The sequence below is a fragment of the Haliotis rufescens genome, unplaced genomic scaffold (assembly GCF_023055435.1).
Source record: "Haliotis rufescens isolate VD_foot unplaced genomic scaffold, xgHalRufe1.0.p SCAF_16, whole genome shotgun sequence".
NCBI classification, from domain to species: Eukaryota; Metazoa; Mollusca; class Gastropoda; order Lepetellida; family Haliotidae; genus Haliotis; species Haliotis rufescens.
The window spans coordinates 25,465,387-25,492,037 of NW_025963846.1; the positions used below are offsets into that span (position 1 = coordinate 25,465,387).

The 26,651-nt window shown below is 41.8% G+C and overlaps 2 protein-coding genes across 2 annotated transcripts; both read right to left on the minus strand.

Moving 5' to 3' along the window:
- Positions 1–2,085: 2,085 nt before the first annotated feature.
- LOC124133887 lies at positions 2,086–5,875 on the minus strand. The gene is made up of 4 exons (XM_046498473.2): positions 5,562–5,875; positions 4,972–5,086; positions 3,685–3,830; positions 2,086–3,400 (listed from the first exon to the last, which is right to left on the minus strand). The coding sequence occupies exons 1-4, from the start codon at positions 5,614–5,616 to the stop codon at positions 3,396–3,398; spliced, it is 321 nt and encodes a 106-aa protein (XP_046354429.1). The 5' UTR covers positions 5,617–5,875; the 3' UTR covers positions 2,086–3,395.
- A 6,700-nt stretch (positions 5,876–12,575) lies between these two features.
- LOC124133773 (proline-rich receptor-like protein kinase PERK1) lies at positions 12,576–21,297 on the minus strand. Its single transcript, XM_046498302.2, has 4 exons — positions 20,913–21,297; positions 15,873–16,119; positions 14,679–14,842; positions 12,576–13,713 (listed from the first exon to the last, which is right to left on the minus strand). Exons 1-4 carry the CDS (start codon positions 20,971–20,973, stop codon positions 13,592–13,594), a joined length of 594 nt encoding a protein of 197 aa, XP_046354258.2. The 5' UTR covers positions 20,974–21,297; the 3' UTR covers positions 12,576–13,591.
- Between the last annotated feature and the right edge of the window lie 5,354 nt (positions 21,298–26,651).

Genomic DNA, 26,651 nt, shown 5'->3' on the forward strand with positions numbered 1-26,651 from the left:
ATCATAGTATATTTCTGGCGTGCCCAAGGGACGTAACTCTGCACAGCGAAGCGCACCCGTGACCCCGAAAGCTCATAAGAAAATGTAAGAAAATTTAAACTGTTACTTAATCAGTCAAACAAGTAATGGATATACCAACAGCATACAACGATACAAATACACTGTTAACATTGAACTAAGAGAGAGTATGTTTTACCATAAAACATAATTGCTTCTTAAACTCACCACCAACACGACAGGGGCGGTCGGGTAGCCTTGTGGTTAAAGCGTTCGCTCGTCACGCCTAAGACCCGGGTTCGATTCCCGACATGGGTACAATGTGTGAAGCCAAATTCTGGTGTCCCCCGCCGTGATATTGCTGGAATATTGCTAAAGGCGGCGTAAAACCATACTCACTCACTCACCGACACGGCATATGTGGTGATTATACGGCCACTTCATAGTCTATTGTAAACATAACACGTGTCTTACTTAGAGCATAGGGGCGCCAACACAGTACACGCGGCTGTCAGCGGCTTCAACGAGTTGGCTGTGACGTGAGAGCCACCACAAAACAACAGGACCGAACGGTAGAACTCACAGTTTAATGTTTAACATTTAAAGGGCATATGGAGAGTGTTCAACTACAAAGCAAAGTTTTGAACCGAGACAAATCTGTTCCGTTGTCACGCTATTGTGCCTTTTACGCCTAATGGAATCTGGTCAGATAATCAAGACTGGTTATTCCCTGGCGTTGACGTTTTGTTTTCAGCAATGGAACAATAGGTGACCAGTGGTCAGTGGTTTTTCTTTAACATGAATGAAATGTTGCCATTGTGAAGGTAGCAGTGAAGCGCTGAAATACACAGAGTGAGTCATGATTATAAACATTGTGGTTTGGTTTGGTTTGTTGTTTAACGCCGCACTCAGCAATGTTCCAGCCATATGACGGCGGTCTGTAAATAATTGAGTCTGGGCCAGATAATCCAGTGATTGATATCATGAGCATCGATCCACGCAATTGGGATCGATGACATGCATCAACCAAGTCAGCGAGCTTGACCACCCGATCCCGTTAGTCGCCTCTTACGACAAGCATAGTCGCCTTTTACGGCAAGCATGGGTTGCTGAAGGCCTATTCTACCCCGGATCTTCACGGGCCTATAAACATTGTGAACCAGGAACACACTAGAATCCCCATGCAAGTCGTTTGTGTGGTTACAATGTGAGACTTGACTGATTGTGTGTCGTGGATCGCGTCTCATTATCATCATCTCATCTTGTGTGCGGGGGCACGGGGGCTGTGCAGAGTTGCGTCCCTTGGGCACTCCAGAAACCTATGATTGTGGGTTCGAATCCCGGTTCGCCCCGATTATGTTTCTAGGTCTGTCAGCACCATACCCATGCTCGTGGGTTTCACCGAAGCGGTAAACGTCTGAGACCTGCATCACTTCGGGCTTTCCTCCCACATTAAGCTGACACGCCGTGATATAGCTGGAATACTGTTAAAAGCGGCGTTAAACCCAACTCACTCACTCTTCTGGTGTGCCTTTTCGAGAGTCGATTACTTACAGACCGCCTTCACATTACTTGAATATTGCTGAGTGCGGTTTTTACAACATTCACTAGTCACTAACTCTACACACAGCCTTCCACTGTTTGTGGATTATTTGTAACATTTGGAAACAAATCAATGACATTATTTATCTTCGCTCACAGTTGTTCCTGCCCTGGTATTTGAAATAAATCACACAATGCACTCATGATGTCAAATCAAGATTATAATATGTGAATGGCAAAACTAAAGTTATATTGCAAACGGTATCACAATCACTGGATTGTATGGTCCAGACTCGACTATTTACAGACCGCCGTCATATAGCTGAAATATTGCTGAGTGCGGCGTTAAACAACAAACCAACCAACCAACCAACAAATACAAACGGATAACAGTATATATACGGCACAACGCTTACTTGTTTGTTTTTTCGTTGTGGGGTTGTGCCTTGTGAGCATGTAGCATGTTAAGATCATATTTAAATCCTATGCTTTGTACAAGCGTGGATGTGTATTGTTGATGCTATAAATAAAACCAAAAACATAATGTACACTTTTTCACATTTATTGCATTATTCGATCATAGAGGCATTTAAATAGGCATTTTGTGGATAGGATGTGTTCCTGGATATCAGTGTTCATTAAGAACAGTGTTCTCGAGATTAGCATTCCTTGATCTCAGTGTTCCTGGACATCACGATACGTGTTCCTGGAGCTCAAGGGGTGGTCGGGTAGCCTAGATTTAAAGCGTTCGCTCGTCACGAAGACCCGGGTTCGATTCCCGACATGGGTACAATTTGTGAAGCACATTTCTGGTGTCCCCCCTGCCGTGATATTGCTGGAATATTGCTAAAAGCAGCGTAAAGCCATACTCACTCACTCATTCACTGGATTTCGATGTTCCTGGATGTCGAGTTTCCTGGGTATCAGTGCACCTGGATATCAGTGTTCTCGAGCAAGGATTTTATGGAAGCCAATGTTCTCGATCAAGGATTTTATGGATGCCAATGTTCTCGATCATGGATTTTATGGAAGCCAATGTTTTCGATCAAGAATTTTATGGATGCCAATGTTCTCGATCAAGGATATTATGGATGCCAATGTTCTCGATCATGGATTTTATGGATGCCAATGTTCTCGATCAAGGATTTTATGGATGCCAATGTTCTCGATCATGGATTTCATGGAAGCCAATGTTCTCGATCAAGAATTTTATGGATGCCAACGTTCTCGATCAAGGATATTATGGATGCCAATGTTCTCGATCATGGATTTTATGGATGCCAATGTTCTCGATCAAGGATTTTATGGATGCCAATGTTTTCGATCATGGATTTTATGGAAGCCAATGTTCTCGATCAAGAATTTTATGGATGCCAATGTTCTCGATCATGGATTTCATGGAAGCCAATGTTCTCGATCAAGAATTTTATGGATGCCAACGTTCTCGATCAAGGATTTTATGGATGCCAATGTTCTCGATCATGGATTTCATGGAAGCCAATGTTCTCGATCAAGAATTTTATGGATGCCAACGTTCTCGATCAAGCATATTATGGATGCCAAAGTTCTCGATCAAGGAACTCTTGATATCAATGTTCTTGGACGTCACTATTCTTGGATATCAGTGTTCGTGATAAAGGATTTCTGGCTGTCAGTGTTCATGGATGTGTGTTTTCATGGATGTCAGTGTTTCGTCGATACCACGGTCCCTGACCGCAGTGTTCATTCAACGAAACAGGCAATGCTTCCTTTCGTGGAGTCTGTATGTACACGAATATTCTAATTAATGTTTGTATGCTAGGTCACCCATGGAGAAGTGCCGCTGGATAACCGATAACCGCCGAAAGGGCCATCTTTCATACTGCAAAAGAACACGTTGTTTAGTCTAGAAGCAAAAGTAACAGCTCAACTTACAATTACTGTGGATGGTACACATTCACATACATTTCGTCAAAAGGCATAATTAATAATGCCGACATGAAGACACCATTAGTCACTCGAGTGTGCTTAGAATCGAAAGAAAACTTGACCCTTAATCTGGTGATAGTGTAAATAATGCACACACTCACTCACTCACTCACTCACTCACTCACTCACTCACTCACTCACTCACTCACTCACTCACTCACTCACTCACTCACTCACCTGCTTCTGTTTGAGTCATGACGGGGACGCCTTCGGGTTCGACCCTTGACCTGTCTTTGGATTTACTGACATTCCAGATTATAGCGACAACAATGGCAATCCCCACTCCGCCACCGAGTAGACTCAACACAATTGTCAGCGTCTGACTGCAAGAAAGGAAGAAAACATACATTCTACCTGTAGAGTGTCATATATATTCACATCAGTCAGTGAATGAGTTGTGTTTATCGCCGCTTTGAACAGTATTCGAGTTATATCACGGCGTGTCAGCTTAATGTGGGAGGAAAGCCCGAAGTGATGCAGGCCTCACGTCTTGATGTACCCACGAGCACGGGTATTGTGCTGACAAACCTAGAAACATAATCGGATTCGAACCCACGACCATAGGTTTCTAGCATGCAACTACAGTACAATGTACAGTCAAATGTGGCGCCTTAGACAACTGGGCCATTTAACTACGAGAAAGTATGGTTTTACGACGCTTTTAGCAAAATACCTCCAACAACAAGGCGAGAGACACCAAAAATACGTTTCACACATTGTACCGACGTCGGAAATCGACCCCGGGTCTTCGGCGTGACGAGCGAACGCTTTAACCACCAGGCTATCTGACCACCCCCTTAGGGTAGAAAGATCAAGTGTACATGTTTGTTTTGTTTGTTTGTTGTTTAACGCCGCACTCAGCAGTATTCCAGCTTTATGACGGCGGTCTGTAAATAACCGAATCTGGACAAGACAATCCAGTGATTGACATCATGAACATCGATCCAAGTCATTGGGATCGATGACATGTATCAACCAAGTCAGCGAGCCTGACCACCCGATCCCGTTAGTAAGTGAACATGTAATAATGGCATGAAAGTTCATTTCACTCTCAATGCTTATTTTGTCAGTTGAAGAGATATGACGTCATATATATATATATATATATATATATATATATATATATATATATATATATATATACTTCGTTATAACGCAACATTGTGTGCTAAATCGCCATATCCGACTTCGTTATAACATATCACTGAGCATTCAATCGCCATTTCCGACTTCGTTATAACACATCACTGGGTATTCAATCGCCATTTCCGACTTCGTTATAACGCATCACTGTGTATTCAATCGTCATTTCCGACTTCGCTATAACACATCACTGGGTATTCAATCACCACATCCGACTTCGTTATAACACAAAACTGGGTCCTCAATGTATCCGACATTCGATAAACAGACTAGGTGTCAAATCCAACCCATACCAGGAGTTAAATGTCTCATATTTCCTACCTGTCTGCACAGCAATGCCTGTCGTTCATTGTGCCACAACACCCATGGTCACAACGCTGGTAGGTGGCGCCCCATGGTGGGTTGTGCTTCATGCATACCTCACTTGAGCCACATTCTGTGGACGTGAAACACGCATACCATATTATTCACAAAACAATCGTTTTCGTTCGGCACACGCTTGTTCATATACAACACTATGAAACCGAATATAGATAAGGCTTTAGTGTTTACAAGCATACGGGTGTCAAAGACAGCGTTTATCACTGATGTTTATGAGATAATCACATCAACTCCCAGGATGTAGGTAGAGCCTAAAGACAATCACATCTTTACACAACAATAATCCAAACTACCAAACAGGCCATGTTATCGATGTATCAAGTGATTTTACACTCAAGATTAAGCTACCCATGATGTATGTTCATAAACTACACCAATAACTTCTTCAGAACACAAATGGAAGCTTACCTAATATAGATTTATTATAAACGAAGTTTGGTTAACATGTTTTATGAAACAAAGATTAATAGTCAATTAATAACAAAAAAAGGGCAATTATGAATAATTTAATATATTAACGCAGATCTTACCTTGTATAAAAGGAAGCAGAATTGGGAGAAGGACAATCCAGGACTTGGAAGACATTTGTAACACACACAAACCTTCGCGATCTGGACGTCAGAGAGAGAAGTTAATCGCCATGTTACAAGAAAGCCCTCGTGATGGACATGGCTTGATGTAAACACTGACGTCACGATGCCCAGACGTAAGTAGAACAGACGTTTCCTGTGGTAAATCTGTCGTATGTTGTTCGGTGGGAGAGCTGTGACCTAACTGAAAATCTTCGCCTGACTCCCCTCTATAAAGACTGTTGACCTAGCCCCGGGTACATGGATGTGGTTAGATTAGGTATTGACACGCTGGTTATAAACGTGTTGACATGGCCGATCAAAGAAATCTGGTGTTTACAGTTGGAAATTGACATAAACGACCATTGGGCGTGAGAGCTGATATATAACTCCCTAGACAGGGGATTACAGTCGGTCTCCTTGTGTCATAAGAAAGTTCTGTAATATATATTCAAGTAATGGGTTTGATTTTGCAGGGATTGAAGGTCTGTATTAAATACAAATAGGCCCTTGAACAAGTTCGAATTCAGACACAGATCCAGACAGCCAGACACTGATAAAAATACAAATACTTTATACAATTTATGGGCATAATTACCTAGATTAAAAAACATATGGCATATATTTGTCTGATAACTTCAAATAAATCCTGATTCTTATCGGGCGAATGTAAATTTCAAACCCACAGTCAGCGGATAAATTTTGGTAAGGGGCGTAACTCTGCACAGCGAAACTACGGCATGGTATCTGACAACTATGAAACGTGTAATGTATGTGTTTCATTTATTGAACCTTTAAAATATGTCCATGTTATATGTTTATCAAAGATGAAAGTATTAATCAGCGTTATTTATGTAACAGGGTTCACAACTTTAATGATACATTTGACTGTTACTGGTATTCCTCTAACTGTGCGACCGCCTCCGTGGTCTAATGGTAGAGCGTCTGCCTGAAGAGCGTCATACCTTAACGTATAAAACATTAAAACATGACGTTAAAATATTATACTTGTTGTCACCCTGCCTAAAACATGGCATTAAGGGGCTAAAACAAGGACTGGTCTGCTCGGAGTCAGAATACTGTGTCTGAGTGGGGTATTCAGTGTAAACTGTGGTATGGTATCTCACTGTCCTAGCACTACAAAATTGGTATTAATCCGGACTCGTACAAACAGTACGGAGGCTGTCAGCTCCTAAGGAAGCCGCAACATAAAATTGTTTGTTTGTTTGTTGTTTAACACCGCTCTCAGCAATGTTGCAGCTATATGATGGCGGTCTGTAAATAATCGAGTCTGGACTAGACAATCCAGTGATTGACATCATGAGCATCGATCCACGCAATTGTGACACAATGACATGCATCAACCAAGTCAGCGAGCCTGACCATACGATTCCGTTAGTCGCCTCCTACTACAAGCATAGTCGCCTATTAATAAGCATGGGTTGCTGAAGACCTATTCTACACCGGATCTTCACGGGTTCGCAACATAAAACAAAATATAAAAATAAACGAAAATATTTAATATCTCTATTGGTCCCAGATTCCATTTTACATTTACATTATACACATCCAATTACAGCGAACAGCAAGAGTAACTGAGTTCGGTTAAGGCCACTTTGAACAGTATTTCAGTTATTTCACGGCGTGTCAGCTTGATGTGTGAGGAATGCCGAAGTTATGGATTCGAACCCATGCTGGTCGGATTCTGGCACGGCAAAGGGGCGCAACTGTGCATTTCAGCGTCAAACCTCTAGGCCAACAATAAATGAGGAAAAAATTGAAATGCATATTTACAGTCAACTTTGGAACACATATTTACAGTCAACGGATATAAGTTGCAGTTAGAAAAGAACATTAAAGATGAAAAAAGTGTTGATAAAACATATATCAAAGGGAAGCAACAGCTCATCTAGATCGCACAGTGTTCACCGGTAACAATCAGAGTACGCAACAACAACCACGTTTTTCTCGAGTTACCGTGGCCAAGCCACGACCAATTCCCAATTTCTTGAGTGAGTGAGTGAGATAGGTTTAACGCCGCTTTTAACATTATTCCAGTTATATCACGGCGTGTCAGCTTAAAATGGGAGGAAAACCCGAAGTGATGCAGGTCTCAGACGTTTACCACTTTGGTGAAACCCACGAGCACTGGCATGGTGCTGGCAAACCTAGAAACATAATCTGGGCGACCCGGGATTCGAACCTACAATCATAGGTTTCTGGCGAGCCAAAGGGACGCAACTCTGCACAGCGAATCGCGGCGCCTCAGACGACTGGGACTCCCTCCTAATATAATGATAATTCTATACTATCGTCAAAATATGTCTTACTTTTGAACTGATTTGTTTCATCATGAACAGCGTGAAATATTTCCAACATTTTTCTCTTACGTTGTCGACAACTGTTTAATGTTATAAAACATGTTCCCATTGCTGTGAAGACCGCCTACTTGGTCTAGCGGTAGAGCGTCCGCCCGGAGAGCGGAAGGTCCGGGGTTCGATCCCCGGCCGCGTCATACCAAAAGACGTTAATAGATGGTGCTTGTTATTACCCTGTCTGGCGCTATGCATTAAGGGGCTAAAACAAGGACTGGTCGGCTCGGAGTCAGTATACTGTGTCTGAGTGGGGTATTCATGTTAAACTGCGGAATGGTATCTCAGTGAGGTTGCACTATAAATCGGCATCAGTCCGGACTAGTACAAGCAGTCACACACACACGTACATGCACGTCGCTATATAAGTGCAATAATCTTGGACGCGACGTTAAACCCAATTTCCCCTCACCTCACCATTGCTGTGAAGCTGAAATACTCACTCAGGTTATATATCCGGAATGGACTTTACATCGTCGAATGAGATATTAAAATGTTAAAGTATTGCCAAATATATCACATATAAATAAATTGGATATTTCTTTACAATATACGGGTATTTATATTCTAGCTGATGAGGTGTTGGAACTTAAACATGCCAACAGGACATTGTGAGGGTGATTAAAAATCGCCGTTCTGCGTGATTCTATTATTATTCTTACTACATGTAGGTCGACAGATTGCTACACTATTGGGAGGGTCTATCAGTGTTTGGACTTACTAAATACATGTGAAATATTGTAACAATGGCTTGAGTTCGCTCTACAAATATGAACCGATAACAGGTAAATATAATGGTCACTAGATACAGAATCACACTTAGGTCTGAGGAAGAGATTAACAATATGAATGGTTTCCAAACATGTCATGTAAATGTATTCATATCATGAAATGAACAGGAAGTGATAACACTAACACGACTTAAAACAGAGGTTTTTATAGTTACATACCGTATTCGACATAATAAGCGCTCAGGGCGCTCTCAAAATTAGAAATAGGGGGCTCATAATAGCATATTAATTTGGTGAAAAAAAGTTGAAAGATCGGAAATTTCGTGGTTTATGATGAGAGCCTGAAATGTTTATATGCGACAGATATATTTTCAAGAATTTAATTGCCCGTAATTAAGGGTGCATATAACACACGAGTGCGTATTATACGCGAATAAATACGTCTTGTGTACATTGATCAATCGAAAGGAGTGCTAATTTGGATTGTTCACAGCCAATATATTAGCAAATATCACTGTGGGCGCTTGTTAGAGCGGGGCGCTTATTACGTCGAATACGGTTATACAAAAACACCGGCGCATACAGCACACACCATCAGTGAAGAGCACAGCATTCTTTGTTATATATATAAACTGAATTTGAACGGACAAGCTCAAGCAATGATTATTGTGTACCAGTGCATGTTAATATGAAATTTTACTTGATCAAAGTTTCTGTAGATTCATACATTTAGATGGAATTGTATATGTCTCTGAGGACTTTAAATACTGGTTAACACTGAGATATCTACCTATACTGAAAGTTTGATAAAACATAAAAAGACATCAAGCGAACATATATTGAGATATCTGATATGTTGAAACATAATTCCAAGCTAAAAGATATACTGAACAAAAAGTTAGGGATCAAGAATATTTTTTCATTTTTTTGTAGTGAAGACACACAGTCATAAAATATTCCCCAAATCATCTTCCCGAGGCAGGGGAAATACCTCGAAACTGGACTTTTATAGTCAGTTAACTCCCTTGTCTCTGGAAGACATTCATGATCCCTACCTTTTTTGTTTAGAATATATTGCGATAGCTGGTGGCCACGACTTAAATTCTGGATACAACTTAACATCTGGAGATATCGATGTAATATCGTAATGATGTAGGCCACGACTTAACGCTTCAATGTAGGGAATTAGTGTTCCATAATCATATTGTCATACAATTCACTTCCATTATCTAAAAGTATGTAAATTTTGACTTTCATTAAGCCTTTTATTACCATTGATGTTAAAAAGTGAATATGATTGTGACATCTGTCTTCGATGATCGGTGGCATATTTTCCGGCTTGATCAAGATTAAGTGGCTATGTCAGGATATATGTATCAATTCTGTTCCTGGTGGGGCCATGAACAAAAGGAAAACGGAACTTTCAGTGAACGACAATAACTAAATCGATGTAATTGTAAAGACAGATATTTACCTTGAGATATCTGGTCAGAGTGGTAACTTATATTTAGAAAGTTTCCGAAAAACAATAGTTTTGTCCTAACGGTGGCTTAAACATTACCATTGTTTTGCCATTACTTCATAACGAAAGCAGCGCGTGGTTATTTACACTATGTATTATCGTTAGAGTTTAGGAGACACCAAGTCATTATGTAGTTTCATTTTTTTCTCTTGACTGTCATTCCTATAGCTTCAAAATAATATCTTATGGCCTCCAGATATTATTGCATGACCTTCAGATGTCATCTCGGAGCTTTCATATATTATCTCATGGCTTCCGGACATTATCTCACGGTTCCCAGAAATTATCTCCTTGTCTCCATATGTCATCTCGGAGCTTTCATATATTATCTCATGGCTTCCAGATATTATCTCATGGCTACCAGACATTATCTCATGGCTTTCGGACATTATCTCATGGTTTCAAGAAATTATATCATGGCCTCCATATGTCATCTTGGAGCCTTCATATATTATCTCATGGCTACCAGACATTATCTCATGGCTTCCAGATATTATCTCCTTGCTTCCAGATATTATCTCATGGTTTCCAGAAATAATCTCATGGTCTCCAGATATTAGCGCATAGTCTTCAAATGTCATCTCGGAGCTTCCCTATAATCACATTTGGGCTGCCTTACATTATCATACGGTTTCCCATATTATTTCATGGCCTCTAGATACTATGTCGTTGCCTCATGCCATAACGCCGTGGCCATAATATATCATTACCTGAATTTCACCGTGTCCATGTCACTGTTTATGGTGAGCACAACAATTTCTGCATCATTTTCGATACAATTATTATTGACGGTACATCAAAACAAATACCATGCAAGGTTGCTCCAGTTTGTCTTCCGCCACTGAGCCATGTAAATATCAGTATCAACTCAAAATATAATGATTCATACATACATCATTACCATAGAAGTTCTGTTTTTGAATGGTAGGTTTGAGTCACACACATTGTTTATTTTACACACGTCACTGCATTAAAAGATTGATATCTACATGTTTTTAGGTCCTGATATATGTCCCTGCGCGTGTTCTATGGTTTCAAATACTGTGAGATAGCACACTTCACTAGCCTGCTATCCGGTGTAGAATGGGTCTTCAAGAACCCATGCTTGCCGTAAAAGACGACTATGCTTGTCATAAGAGGCGACTAACGGGATCGGGTGGTCAGGCTCGCTGATTTGGTTGATGCATGTCATCGATCCCAATTGCGTGGATCGATGCTCATGATATTAATCACTGGTTGGCTGGTCCAGACTCGATTATTTACAGACCGCCGTCGTATAGCTGGAATATTGCTGAGTGCGGCGTTAAACAACAAACAAACAAACAAACAAAACACTTGCTTGCTGGGGCAACATGTGATCACTGACTGTTCAAAATGAATTGAACGCCACAAAGAGGTATTGATGGAGGAAGTGTAATCGTAAACGCAGGCATGGCGACTATATGTTAGGAAAATAGGACAGTGTCACTATGGTGCTTTATGGAGATCACCAGATAACTGAACATCAAGGATATACAGGTCTACAAACAGGACAAATATAAAAATATCGGACGTTTAAAAATATATCGCGGGTCGTATTAATGACTGTTAACAAGAAGACAAAACGATAACCAACAATAGTGAGTGAATGAGTTGGGTTCAACGCCGCTTTTAACATTATTCCCGTTATATCACGGCGTGTCAGCTTAATGTGGGAGGAAAGCCCGAAGTGATGCAGGTCTCAGACGTTTACCACTTCGGTGAAACCCACGAGCACGGGTATGGTGCTGGCAAACCTAGAAACATAATCTGGGCGAACCGGGATTCGAACCCACAATCATAGGTTTCAGGCGTGCCCCAGGGACGCAACTCTGCACAGCGAATCGCGGCGCCTTTGACGACTGGGCCACCCGTGCCCCTAAATAACAATAGCTAATGTTCATGATTAACAGCCTTCATTAACATTGCAGCCACAATTTATGTTACTTTAACTTGAAAGACAGATTAATACAAACTTGTTTCCTAACAATGGTTTGAACAAGGTTGTCAAATATTAGTCCTATAATATCGATAGATTAACATGTAGGACATTGACTGCTGGCCATTAAAATCAAAACCTGTAACCTAACACCATATCAGAAGGCTGGATTAATGCTAAAAGGATTTGAGGTTCAGCCATGTTTTGTTAACCCGGTTATACGACTATACCTTGTGTGGTTCTATTTATACCACATGACAACATTATAATCACCAAAGAATAAAGTCTCGGTTATCCGCCGAAACAGTTTCAGTTGGGTGTGACAGGGAAATAGCGGTGACAATTATATAAATGGATCACTGAATATATGTGACGACTCAGATAACAAGGTGATATTCAACAGGATTTTTATTGCATGCAGTGACATTCCTCGAATTGTCTATGAATCATGTTTACATAAAAGCGACTACACCCTGTCTATAGTCATGAGTCCATTGTAGTCATTCAAAATATATAATATCAGGTCATGAGATATTCCGCATCAAGTGCATAACAAATTTGGGTGAAAATTACCCAAGGAAACAAATACAACCGAACAACCTGGTAGCTGATGTTACAAATCTGTAACTGACCAACATATTTTTTCGGATTGACACCCCGAAATCTGAATGTAGGTACATGCGTTTGTACATGCTGTACATGCTGCAATACCACCCAAAAAAATTAAAAAAATAAAAAATAAAAAAAAATGTAAAAAATAAGATTAAAAAAAATAAAATAAAATAAATAACAAATAAAATAATAACAGCAACAATAATAATGATAATAATAAAATGGCGACCTCGTGGTGCTCGTACAGAACTCGTATGAGGATCGTCTGCAAAATTTATTGCCGAGTTGACCGAGTCTAATACGAGCTATACGAGCCTCCATGTTAAATCATGTGACAAATTCCCGCCGAATTATTTAGCAGCTCGTAGCCACCTCGCACCAAAGTCGTACCAAACTCGTACAGCTCGTATCGAGATCGTTGTGCTCGTATGCAACTCTTAATAGACTCCTATTAGACTCCTATTAGACTCATGTTGGACTCCTATTGGACTCCTGTATATGGGGCTCGTAACACACGCGTATTATACTCGAATATTTGTAGTCTCTTCCGGAGTCCTAACCTAGTTAGTTCGGGAGAGCTCGGCAACCACCTCGGCAAAGTGTGAGAGCTGCTAAAGCATTTCATAATCTGTTCCTATAACTCGTAACTTATACATGGGTAACCTTTATGTAAGGAAAAATGTGACTTAGTGCAATGTTTTAGGCCGACCATGTAATTTTCTGATTTAAGATATTTATGCTCATGAAGCTCGATAAAAACACTTGTTTGACAAAAAATGCAGTACTCAGTATTAGCATTATCGCGGAGGTGGCGGCGGCGGTGGTGGCGGCGGCGGCGGTGGAGGTGGTGGGACGTTCCAGGATGCCGATGAACTTGTGGGGTGCGTTACGTTTTTGGTTGGATCAGAACCAAATCCATCTGAAATGGTAAAACAGTTAGTTGCACACTCTACTCTCCTCATATATGAAAGTCATAATAAAACGTTCAATTAAGTAAACTCTGTTTGTGGGTTTCACCAAAAGGGTCAAAGTCTAAGGGCTTTCTTCCCACATTATGTTGACACGCCGTGGTGTAAAAGAAAAAGCGGCGATAAACCAAATTATCATATTTTGCATTTGCGATAGAGTCAACATAGAGACGTTCATATCACAGGGGTGGGGGTGGGGGTGGGGGTGGGGGGGATGGGGTAGGGTGGGTGGGGGGGATGTGTGTGTGTAATAACCAGTCTGTTCTACATCCCACCTCGGGTAGGACACGGCATGTTAATGCATTTCGAATGAGCGATCGATATCAGCCCGGGTGGTAAAAAATAGAGTTACGTCCCTTGGTGTGTCGTCTGCTCGTCTGCTCGGCTGGCTTTCCAGTGACAATGACTTCCAAACAATGTGAAAATGTTTCGCATTCACTTTGAAAAGATACATTTTACAGTTTTATGTAAGGGTATATGATAAAAAAGTTATTGTATCGCTGTTTTCATATCATATCCCTTATCAACCCTCTGGCCTTCGGGGGGCACGGGTGGCCCAGTCGTCTAAGGCGCCGCGATTCGCTGTGCAGAGTTGCGTCCCTTGGGCACTCCAGAAACCTATTGTGGGTTCGAATCCCGGTTCGCCCAGATCATGTTTCCAGGTTTGTCAGCACCATACCCGTGCTCGTGAGTTTCACCGAAGTAGAACACGGCTGAGGCCTGCATCACTTCGGGCTTTCCTCCCACATTAAGCTGACACGCCGAGATATAACTGGAATACTGTTAAAAGCGGCGTTAAACCCAACTCACTCACTCACTCACTCTGGTCTTCTACGGGTGATGGGGGTCTCGTGTTGATGTGGGGTATGATATGAAAACTGCCATGTAATAAACTCTCATTACTTAAAGGTCTTACTTGTTTTTGTGGAGACAACGGAGGTGAGGGGCACCGACGTTGATACCACGGCCTCAGCGTCAGTCTTTCGGCTGCAGCACCGACACACGCAGAAAATACATGCAACAACAAAAACTACCATGGACAGTCCGCCAATGATGCCTCCATATATGACAAACGCCGGCCTGGAAATAAATATAAGCATACAGCAAACCGTACTACAGATGAACATTCACCTGATTCAGAGACATTAATATTGGCAATATTATCATTCACTAATGACAAGATTCTGTGGTCTAGTGGTAGAGCGTCCGCCCGGTGACCGGAAGGTCGGGGATCGATTCCCGTTAGAGGCATACTAAGAGACGTTGAAAGATGGTACTTGTTGTTACCCTGCCTTGCGCTCGGCTAAAAATGGCCAAAACAAGGACTGGTCGGCTCGGAATGAGTATACTGTGTCCGAGTGAGGTATTCGTGTTTAACTGCAGAATGGTATCTCAGTGGGCTAGCGCTATAAAATTTGAAATAATCGAAGCAGCCAAACACACACGTACATGCACGTCGCTAAATAAGTGCAATAATCTTGAAGGCGACGTTAAACCCCATTTCACCTCACCGGTGACAACACATGAGACTGCAATACAGTGAAATAAAAAGGATATCTTCTGTTCTATATCAAAACACACACCAGGTTGAGGATTAAAAAAAATGCATGCCTTTTGTCGTATAATGATGAGCAGAATACAATCATTATGTGGAATAAATGTTTGTAGTCGATTTCCATGTTTATGTTGATAAGAATAATTATCTGTGAATTTAAATATTATTCATTCCAAGGTTTGTCAATGAATGATTTATCATTTACTTCACTAAATGATTCATTCTCTCTGAGGGGCACGGGTGGCCCAGTCGTCTAAGGCGCCGCGATTCGCTGTGCAGAGTTGCGGCCCTTGGGCACGCCAGAAACCTATGATTGTGCGTTCGAATCCCGGTTCGCCCAGATTATGTTTCCAGGTTTGTCAGCACCATACCCGTGCTCGTGGGTTTCACCGAAGTGGTAAACGTCTGAGACCTGCATCACTTCGGGCTTTCCTCCCACATTAAGCTGACACGCCGTGATATAACTGGAATACTGTTCAAAGCGGCGTAAAATCCAACTCACTCACTCACTCACTCATTCTCTGTGTCAACTAGATAACATGATTGATTGTGTACCACAGAGGTGTTGCGAGGCCTGTGTCAGACACCAAGGGTCTGTTATCTGGCGTTGTCAAGACGTTTTGTGTTGAGGTGTTGAAGTCCGTTGTGGAGGTGTCTGATGTTGAGGAGATGATGTCAGGCGTTGAAGTGTTGACGTCAAATGTGGAGGCGTTAAAGTCAGCCGTCGAGGTGTAGTTTGTGCAGTCTGCTGGAGTTGATCCGTTAACGGCTGTCTCATTGTAGCAGGGCTCTGCGACAGCCACTGAAAAACACGGTCATCTTGCGATAATAACGTCAGTAGAAACCGAAGTTTGTTGATATACTTACTGTCAACGCCATGATCTAATTGGAACATATATATGTTTAACAATAAATAAAGCGACAAAACCCTTTCCATATCCAATAGAAATCTCTGCATAAATCAGAGTCGATCGTACAATTCTGACTGTATCACAAGCATGTGTTTATGAATCACTATCAAATAGTAATGATACAGGTGTTCGCGAAAAGGTGAGCGCATCCTGCCCCACCGGTGGCACCGTCACAAACACATGCAAAGGCAAGTCAAATATTTATGCATGTCACAGAGCTGTGCTCCAGAGAACAAGGGTGTCATTAAACAAGAATAAGGTTATACAGAAAACGTGGTAATAGGTTCACAGGTTCATTACTGACAGCTAATTGTATCAATGATCGCTGATTAAATAATAGATCGGAGCAAATACACAAGCGGCTTAGCTAAGCAACTGTATTACAGAAATAAATTGAGAGCAGCTAAAACAACACTTTCACAAGATGCATAGACAGCAAAGGTATGCCAATGAATCAATGAAATTCTAAATTTCCCCAAAAGCTTGACAATCATGGGAAGGTTGGTTATCCAAGGATTACGAGAAAAACCGAGTATTGAAAACCGGCTGCTACCAATTAACACCTGAGTTAATTAACTCAAAGCTCCGAGTGAAATACCTCGGCTGCGTTAAATAACGGGAAAAAAACAAGAGCCTACCCCTACAATAAGTCACTTGGACAATCAAAATAGACGAGAACTTCCGAATATCAATTAGACTAATAGGCTAAAGATTTAGTCAAATTGACTGAGCAAGGAAATTCTAAAATTCCCCAAAAGCTTGACAATCATGGGAAGGCTGGTTATCCACGGATTACTAGAAAACGGATTATTGAAAACCCACGGATTACTAGAAAACGGATTATTGAAAACCCTATTGAAACCTGTGTTTCGAATGACCAACCAGAAGCCCGTCGACTCGTAAACTATCTATTGAGGCCATGGGGGTAAAGACACATAATCTTGACAATGGTATACACTCTTCAAAAAAAGGAAACGCATAGGTATTATGTAAACTGACGGCCAAAAGAAACGTTACCAACGATATTTCTAGGATAAAATATGACCAACACATTTTGAAGCAGCAATAACAATTGTATTGTAGAAATTCATCATTCAGAACAGTAAAATACGAATTTACTAATTCAACAACAAAGTCCTTGACCTAGACATTTCTTGACAAGGGGTCATTCGTCCAGTATTCGATCAACAACATTGGTTACAACTTAAAGGTGACGACGACCCAGACCGTTCCATACGGGATATGACCTCCATGAGCGGCAATGCATCTTCGAATGCGGCATCGAACTGAGTAGACAAGCGTCCTCACATCGACTGCAGGTATCCGATTCCATTCCTCACAGAGGGCAACGATCAACGCTTGTCTCGTGAAGGGAGGATGTAGACGTTTCCGAAGACGACGCCCCAGCTGGTCCCAGAGATGTTCTCTGGGTGACAGATCTGGTGATCGAGCTGGCCACGGCAGGACAGTCACGTTGTTGGCGTTGAGGAAGTCTCTAGTAATACGGGCTTTATGGGGTGTGGCGTTATCTTGTTGGAACACCGTCCGTTGTTGACGCTGGATGAAAGGAAGAACCACTGGCCGTAAGATATTGTCAAAATAGAGTTGTGCTGTCAGATTGCCTTCGATGATGACAAGTTCCGTCTTCTCGTCCCAGCAAATGCCGCCCCAGACCATCACACTTCCGCCCCCGTAAGGTACCACCCCGTGGACACAACAAGGAGCCGTACGTTCACCACGTCGTCGATAAACTCGCGTCCGCCTATCATGTTTGAAGAGTTGGAACTAAACAGCACTCGCCGCCATTCCCTTTGTTGCCATGGCTGGGTTTGCCTGCACCACGTCAATCTAGCACGTCGATGTTGACGGGTCAAGGTCATGCCCTTGAAAGGGCGATAAGCCCGGAGACCATAATGTCGTAGTCGTCTGGTCACTGTTTGTCTGCTGACCGGATGTCCAAAGCTGCTGGCAGCTGAAGACGTCACAGTAAGAAATCTGTTCCTCAGATGAAGTACCCGTAAAAAGCGGTCATCCTGCGGGGTCGTGACCTTTGGTCTGCCACTCCGTGGTCTGTCTGCGGTTCTGCCAGTCTGTCGGAGACGTGCGACCAGTCTGGTAATGGTCATCTTGGAGCAGTTCGGCAACCGCTCTCTCTGTCGCTCCCATCTGCAGCATACCTATGGCTCTCTCCCTCTGGACAGCGGTCAGTCATGTTCGTTGGTGTTACTCATCGCAACCAATGATAGGGAACAGATCCGTGCGTAATTTATACCCGGAAATTGCACGATAATTTGGGGAAAGAATGTTTTAGAAAATTGCTGACAAACACCAATATCTCCCCAAATCCGCAAAGCACGTGCAAAGAACGACAGAGAACATGAAGGCTGTATTCGTGAGATGTGTTCTTTACTGTTTTTGAACAGGTTGGCATCTTTGTTTCAAAGTGGCAAATCAGTTAATGTTGGTAACGTTTCTTTTTGCCCTCAGTTTACTTCATTGAACCCGACTACATAAAAAATTCGGTATATAAATTGGATATATGTTATTGGAAAATGTCGGCGGCCTGATATTCGACAAACAGTGCGTCAAAACGCAATTATTGGCAATTTACAATGTCTTGAACGGCATTGTTTTCAAACTTGTTAAATAATGTCATGGATGAAAACAGTAAAACAAAATGCACGTGCCAATTATGGCATTCGTATTTCGTAGTAGTGGCTATAAAAAGGCAAGTATAAGCCAATAATTTGTCATTCAAATGCCGAGACTCAGCGCTGCCGATCGGAACATCGCCATAGGACGTATCCAAAGAGGGGAATCGCTTCATGAATCAAATTCTTCAACCTCGCTCGTTGAACCTTAGTTCTCGCTACCGTTAAACAAAGATCTGAAGACATCCCATAGGGGTCACGTCAGAACGACCTTTCATCCGACCAATCAGAGCGTCGCTTACCAGATCATTAAAGTGACAGTCGGAATGTGATTTCTAATCATACAACCTTGAAAACTTTAACACGGGGTATTCCGAACGATAGTTACGGGTTTAACGACTGAATCCATACAATCTAGACCATCTATTAGCCATTCCAGAATGTTCTTTTGTTTAGGTTTCAAATTTGTTATCGAGAATTTGTCAAAATGTGTTGCGAAGCGTAGACGCCAATTTGAAATTAGTGCCGTAAAGCACGAGAAAGCTGCCTTCTGATTGGTCATTCCATTGGTCAGTCAAAGTTCGCGCAAGGTCGGTCTGACGTGACCCGTATAGGATGTCCTCAGATCTTTTTAAGCGGCAGCGAGAACTAAGATCTGATTTTAATGAGATTGTTGCTATCACGACTGTCATTCTGTATTTGATACTGACCACTGCCATAATATCATTTATTACCATTGAATATTGTATTTCAACTCTATTGTTTACTGCCTTTGTAATTGCTGTGCAGTAAATTGATTTGATTTCTTGATACATTTCTTGATTGTTTACCATTTGTTGGTTGTTTGTTGGCTTCACACTAAGTTCTTTTACGAACAGATTTCTGGATGAACATATTGTTTCAATTTGGGAATCGACACGCAACAAAGATAATTTTAGAAGTCAACATCGCCGAGTGCGGGAATGTCGAGCGAAGTTGGTCACACTTTTTGACGTAACGTTACAGCAGCTCATGAGACATATTGCTAAAAGCGGCGTAAAACCATACTCACTCACTCACTCAATCCCTTACATGACATACACGTTCATGGTATACATGTGAAGGGCACTTCCACGTCTGACGCAGCAGTGACAAGAATGATGTTCGATGCAGTTCCCTTTTTTGACTTATACCATACGATGTTCCCATGTTATTTTTAGGCTAACAATTGACTTGCCTTTGCACGTGTTTGTGACGGGTACCACCTATTAGCAAATACCTGGTATCATCACTAGTTGAGTGAGTGAGTGAGTGAGTATGGTTTAACGCTGCTTTTAGCAATATTCCAGCAATATCACGGCGGGGGACGCCATAAACATGATAAATAGGCTTCACACATTGTACCCATGTCGGCAATCGAACCCGGGTCTTCGGCGTGATGAGCAAACACTTTAACCACTAGGCTACCCGACCCAATCACTAGTGATTAATAAACACACGCTCATGATATAGTCCGAATCGTCACAGATGTCTTTTGAATATTGAGATGGTTTTATCGCTTTAATTTTATATACATCTTCATATAACTCACATCGACAATAAGGGGCGGTCGGGTAGCCTGTTCGTTAAAGCGTTCGCTCGTCACGCCGAAGACCCGGGTTCGATTCCCGACATGGGTACAATATGTGAAGCCCATTTCTGGTGTCCCCCGCCGTGATATTGCTGGAATATTGCTAAAAGCGGTGTAAAAACAAACTCACTCACTCACACCGACAATAAAGTGGCCGATCATGCCATAAAGAACATGTTAAAGGCAGATATCGACGCCAATATAACACCATATGTATCGATACTATTCAGACACATATTTCCTAATTTTTTCAAAACAGGAAGATTGATCGGTACAAAAATGGTAACAAAACACTCCATTTTTCATGTCCACGAAAGTCATGTAAATACTTATATACACGTATTAAAAAAATTGATTCTTTCCTTTGAAATTTTTGATTTATGAAGGGTATGTTGAATAACTCGATATGAAATATTTAACTCACCGGGGACCAAGACGATGACATTGAGGAAACACAGAAACAACATCGTACCATCCGTATGCATTAGTTTGGTCAAGTTTGTCGGCACACAGTTTCACGTAGATGAGGAAAATACACCCATATACTGTAGCCGCAACATCATCCTGCCTGACACATAATGTGAACCTCAGTTGTTGTTTGTATTGGCTTCAATAAACATGTTTTCACTTCCTTCATTCTTCTATCGACAGCGTTGGTGATAATGTGTTATTCAGTACAGGGCAGGGCGTATATGTTTGTTAACCTACGATATCGACTCAATAAGCCTTACGTTCACATTTACGCTTGACATGTTAACAGGAAAAGTGTGTAGGTTTTAATGCGGCAGATCGTGTCACAGGGAAGTGTTGAGATTCATACAAACAGGCACAACGTTAAAGGTCACGCTGCTTTCAGTTATCAGATACAGGAAAATACGTTTAAAACGAACACGCTTGTAACGAAGTGACGGATGTAACGAACTGTTGTTTTGTCCCGACAATTTGCTGTATACATGCTGTAAATATGCTTATAACGAACTATGGTTATAACGAACTAGAATCAATGCTCCCTTTGAGTTCGTTATAACCGTAGTTAACTGTATACGTATTATAAAAGCAAATTGGTTTGTTTCTCTGTTTCGTCATGATCGCGAAGTATATTTTAGATAACTTCGAGGCACTGATTTGTTTATACACGTCAGAAGGTTGTTGTGAGTGAGGGCAATACGTTGTACAGAGTTGCGCCCCTTAGTCGTGTTTGGATCCGCAGTCCAGGTTTCGAGACCAGATTCGCTCCTATTATGATCCTGGATTTGTGAACACCGTATTTCTGATACGGGTGGCCCAGTCGCCCAGCACCATACCCGTGATCGTGGGTTTCACCGAAGTTGTAAACGTCTGACACCTGACACCTGGTCGGCATTGGACTCGAGTCACGGATATTCAATGCTCATTCTATAGTTCGATTCAACGACCCAGGTTGGAAGTTTGTTTACATCCGTCTATCTAAAATCACACAATGGCGTAATTTTAAAAAGTTTTGCACTACTATTGACACAGCGGTATAGAAACGCAGATCGATACTTTATCGGAATGAAGAGTTCATTCATGTGTACAAGGTGAAATTGTACGACATGCCACTCATGCATTCTCCAAAATACAGTATGTTCAGGCATTAAATTTGGTATTTAGATCCTTCCGCTGAACGTAGCATGAAGGTGAGGTGAGGTGAGATGGGGTTTAACGTCGCGTCCAAGATTATTGCACTTATATGGCGACGTGCATGTACGTGTGCGTGTTTGTGTGGCTGCTTGTACTAGTCCGGTGCTGATGCCGATTTATAGTGCTAGCACACTGAGATACCATGCCGCAGTTTAACATGAATACCCCACTCAGACACAGTATACTGACTCCGAGCCGACCAGTCCTTGTTTAGCCCCTTAATGCCGAGCGCCAGACAGGGTGACAACAAGTACCATCTTTTAACGTCTTTTGGTATGACGCGGCCGGGGATCGAACTCCGGACCTTCCGCTCTCCGGGCGGACGCTCTACCACTAGACCACGGAGGCGGTCCGTAGAATGAAGGAGGATATCAGACGCAGGAATGACAGTAAGTGGAATGCATTCCTAGGGTTGTTCTACAAACTTATCAGGCTGTCCGGGCTACTATTACAGAGTAATCAACCGATTGGTCAGAAAACACGGTCAAACCAATGCTGTGAAGGGCATTTCACGGCCAAGACGACCTCCTGTCACGTCACCACCTGAAGACTGCACTGCTTCGTTTTCTGGCGTGCCCAAGGCACAGCGAATCGCGGCGCCTTAGACGACTGGGCCACCGAAGCGACAATGACTACCCAATCGACGTCAGTCCAAAAGATACATTGGAACCGATCGAGAGCAGCAGGAATGACTTCCAGAAGAGTCATTAAGATTCCGTTTGGCATGAGACCCGTGAAGATTCCGGGGTAGAATAGGTCTTCAGCAACCCATGCTTGCCGTAAAAGGTGACTATGCTTGTCGTAAAAGGTGGTCAGGCTCGCTTACTTGGTTGATGCATGTCATCGATCCAAATTGCGTTGATTGATGCCCATATCAATCACTGGATTGTCTGGTACAGACTCGATTATTTACAGACCGCCGTCATATAGCTGGAATATTGCTGAGTGCGGCGTTAAACAACAAATCAACCAACAGAACATCACCCAGTCTACTGTTGTCTGGCAAGGGAAGGTATGTCATCGTCCTGCACCCTGGCACTGATGCTAAGAGGGAGTCCTAACTTGTTCTCTACGTATCTGTATCACAAATGTTATCATGTTTCAATGCAATTGCATGTTTATATGCATGCATTTGTTCATGTAATTTACAATGAGCAATGTTCAAATGCTTAAAAATTTTGTAAATAAAGGCGACACAATCTTCTCAATAATCATATTAAAATTTGATTTGAGAAATCTCTGCTAAAAGCAGAGTCGATTGACTATATCAAGAGCATATGTACATGAATCACTTTGAAAAGTTATGACACCATGTGTAGGCGAAAGGGTGGGCGTATCCTGTCCTACCGGTTGCACCCGTCATAAACACATGCAAAGGCTAATGAATTGTTTACCTAAAACACTGGAACGTATGGTCCAAGTCAAAATAGGGAATTGCATGGGACACCATTTTTGTAACTGATGCGTCACATTTGTGTCTCTCACGTTCAACCCTATCATACATTCAGACACATGTTTCAATAATTTGCACAACCCTGTGCATGATTAGTGAGACAAAAGCGATGTCCGATTTAATACCCTATTGTGACTTGTACACGTACCATATGTTGAAGTGAATAATTGACTTGCCTTTGCATGTGTTTTTGACGGGTACCGACGGTGGGGCAGGATACGCTTACCTTTTCGCGAACACCTGGTTTCATCACTAAAGCTATTTCATACTGATTTACAAACACATATGATTTAGTCGGAATCGTACAATCGCATGAATATTACCAATATATATAATAGTTATCATATTATTATTAATTCTATAAGTTTAGGTGAAATACGAAATGTGGGGGTGTTACTCGACAATATGTATGAACGTGTCCTCTTTTTAACCTCTATGATGCTGACGATGATGTAGTTTAACTGTCTATGCAATTTGTTTGAAAATAAAGTAATATTTCCGATTTTCGTTCGAGCAAAGTGTTTTGCCATGCATACACCGTTAAACATGAGCTGTATTACCAAGTATGCCTGTAGATTTACAATCAGCCATCACCTGTCTATTTCAACAGATTCCAGTCGGACTTCTGGATTAGAATTGATCACAGCAACTTAAGAGGCGACTGAATGGATCAGGTGGTCAGGCTTGGTGATTTCGTTGCTTGTGTGTCATGGTACCACTGGCAAACTGCGTGATCTGATAATCTGCTTTCAAGCCCAGTGGATTGCTCATCTCACCTTCTCTCCCAGATCCTGGTCTGTGTTCAACATAGCTGTCAGGACGAATAACTTCGTGGAAGGTAATAATAATACAAAAATAGTTCAAATACAAATATACACAATAAAAATGAACTATATTAACCAATATAAATGTTTTTATTATACATTAAAATTTCTCTTTTCTCACGTTTTAGGTTGGCACAGACGTATCAACAATAAGGTGGGTGAGCAGTCCCTGGGTATCTACAGATTGATCCCAGAGCTGTTCCGAGAGGCCAGTCTGTTGCCTCTACAGTCAAGACTCATTCAGGAGTGAGGTGAGGTGAGGTGTAATGGGGTTTAACGTCGCGTCCAAGATTATTGCACTTATATAGCGACGTGCATGCACGTGTATGTGTGTGTGTGGCTGCTTGTACTAGTCCGGACTGATGCCGATTTATAGTGCTAGTACTCTGAGATACCATGCCGCAGTTTAACATGAATACCACACTCAGACACAGTATACTGACTCCGAGCCGACCAGTCCTTGTTTTAGCCACTTAATGCCGAACGCCAGACAGGGTTACAACAAGTATCATCTTTTAACGTCTTTTGGTATGACGCGGCTGGGGATCGAACCCCGGACCTTCCGCTCTCCGGGCGGACGCTCTACCTTTAGACCACGGAGGCGGTCCATTCAGGAGTGACGACTCAGGGCGTATGTGCGCAAATCTTCAACATCTCGTCTTCGACATATGGCGACGATACAAGGATGGAGACCTCTCCCTGACCCAAGTACTGTCACAATGTTCGGTTGTACATGGACCAATATTGTGAACAGGATGATGATGACGATGGACATGTCACAAAACTGTATATATGAACATATGTACTTATCTGTGAAAACAGGAAATACCATGTAAATACATCACATACATCAAATGACATGTAAGTACTTCAAAATCCATGTAAATAAACCATATATATTACTACAAAAATCGTTGTTATCGTTATTAAAAATAGAGGTGCCGTTTTCGCCTGACACATTGTAGCCGTTTTCGACAAATGCGGTGCCGTTTTCGCCAGATACATCGGTGACGTTTTGCTGAGGTGCCGTTTTAGACTGCACCCAAAAGGATCAGGTGGTCAGGCTGGGTGATTTGGTTGCTGGTGTGTCATCGTCCCCGACGCCGTGGGTCGTAGCTCATAACACTGTCACGGAGCTGTGCTCCAGAGACCAGGATGTCATTTAACAAGAACAAAGTAATCATGAAAACGTGGTAATGGTTTCACAGGTTTATTATTTTTAGCTAATTTTATCAATCAACGGCAATATAAAAAATATAAAACCCAAGTTACACTGACAATGATCACTGATTAATTAACTCAGAGCAAATATACAAGCTGATCAGTTAATAACAGTAACCAAAAAAGACTGTAGATAAATCAACACATTTACGAGATGAGTAAGTCAGCACCAGACAGAAACCTGCTCATAAACATTTTCTAACGAAACCTAAGTTTCGACCTGACCAAGACAGTCGCACGACGACCCGTAAACAATCTAGCGATGCCTGAAGGTAAAGACACATAATTTCGTCAAGGGGTTTTATAGGAGTGCGCGGACGTCGTAGAGGACAACCTGCCCAGGTCGGAATGCCACAGCCTGGGAAGGTAACCAAAGTGTGTTTCCTAACATGGGGAAACCCGAATAACAAACTATACATATACCTATATCTATAAGAACAAGAACAAGAACTGCGTGAATATTAAATTTAAACATTTTCCATACATGAATAAGGTAGCAAACATATATGAGATAACAAATATCAAATCGATACATGATAAAAGTATGCGATTACACAGCTAGAGAATAAAATATACTGGTCACCAATTGCAAAGCAATGAACGTTAAGGCACTGGACAATGACGATCTCCGGACTTTGACGAATGGTGACAGAAGCCGGACAATTAAGGGAGAGGGTCACCAGACCGTGATAGACTGGTTTTACGACTTGGTGACAATATCAATCATTGGATTGTCTAGTCTAGTCCAGACTCGACTATGTAAATTTACTGGACGCCATAATATTGCTGGAAAACTGTTGAGTGCGGCGTTAGTCAACAATAAATTAACCATCGAAACTATCATAATTTCGCAGAATTGGTGTCAGATCCAATACTCCGTGCATACACAAGCAACAAGGATTTTATTTCTACGAAGGCATTTTCTGTTTGTTCATGGTGTAAGGGACATAACTCTTTCTTAAATATAATTGCATATTGCAACAGTTTTACCAGTCAATGAGTT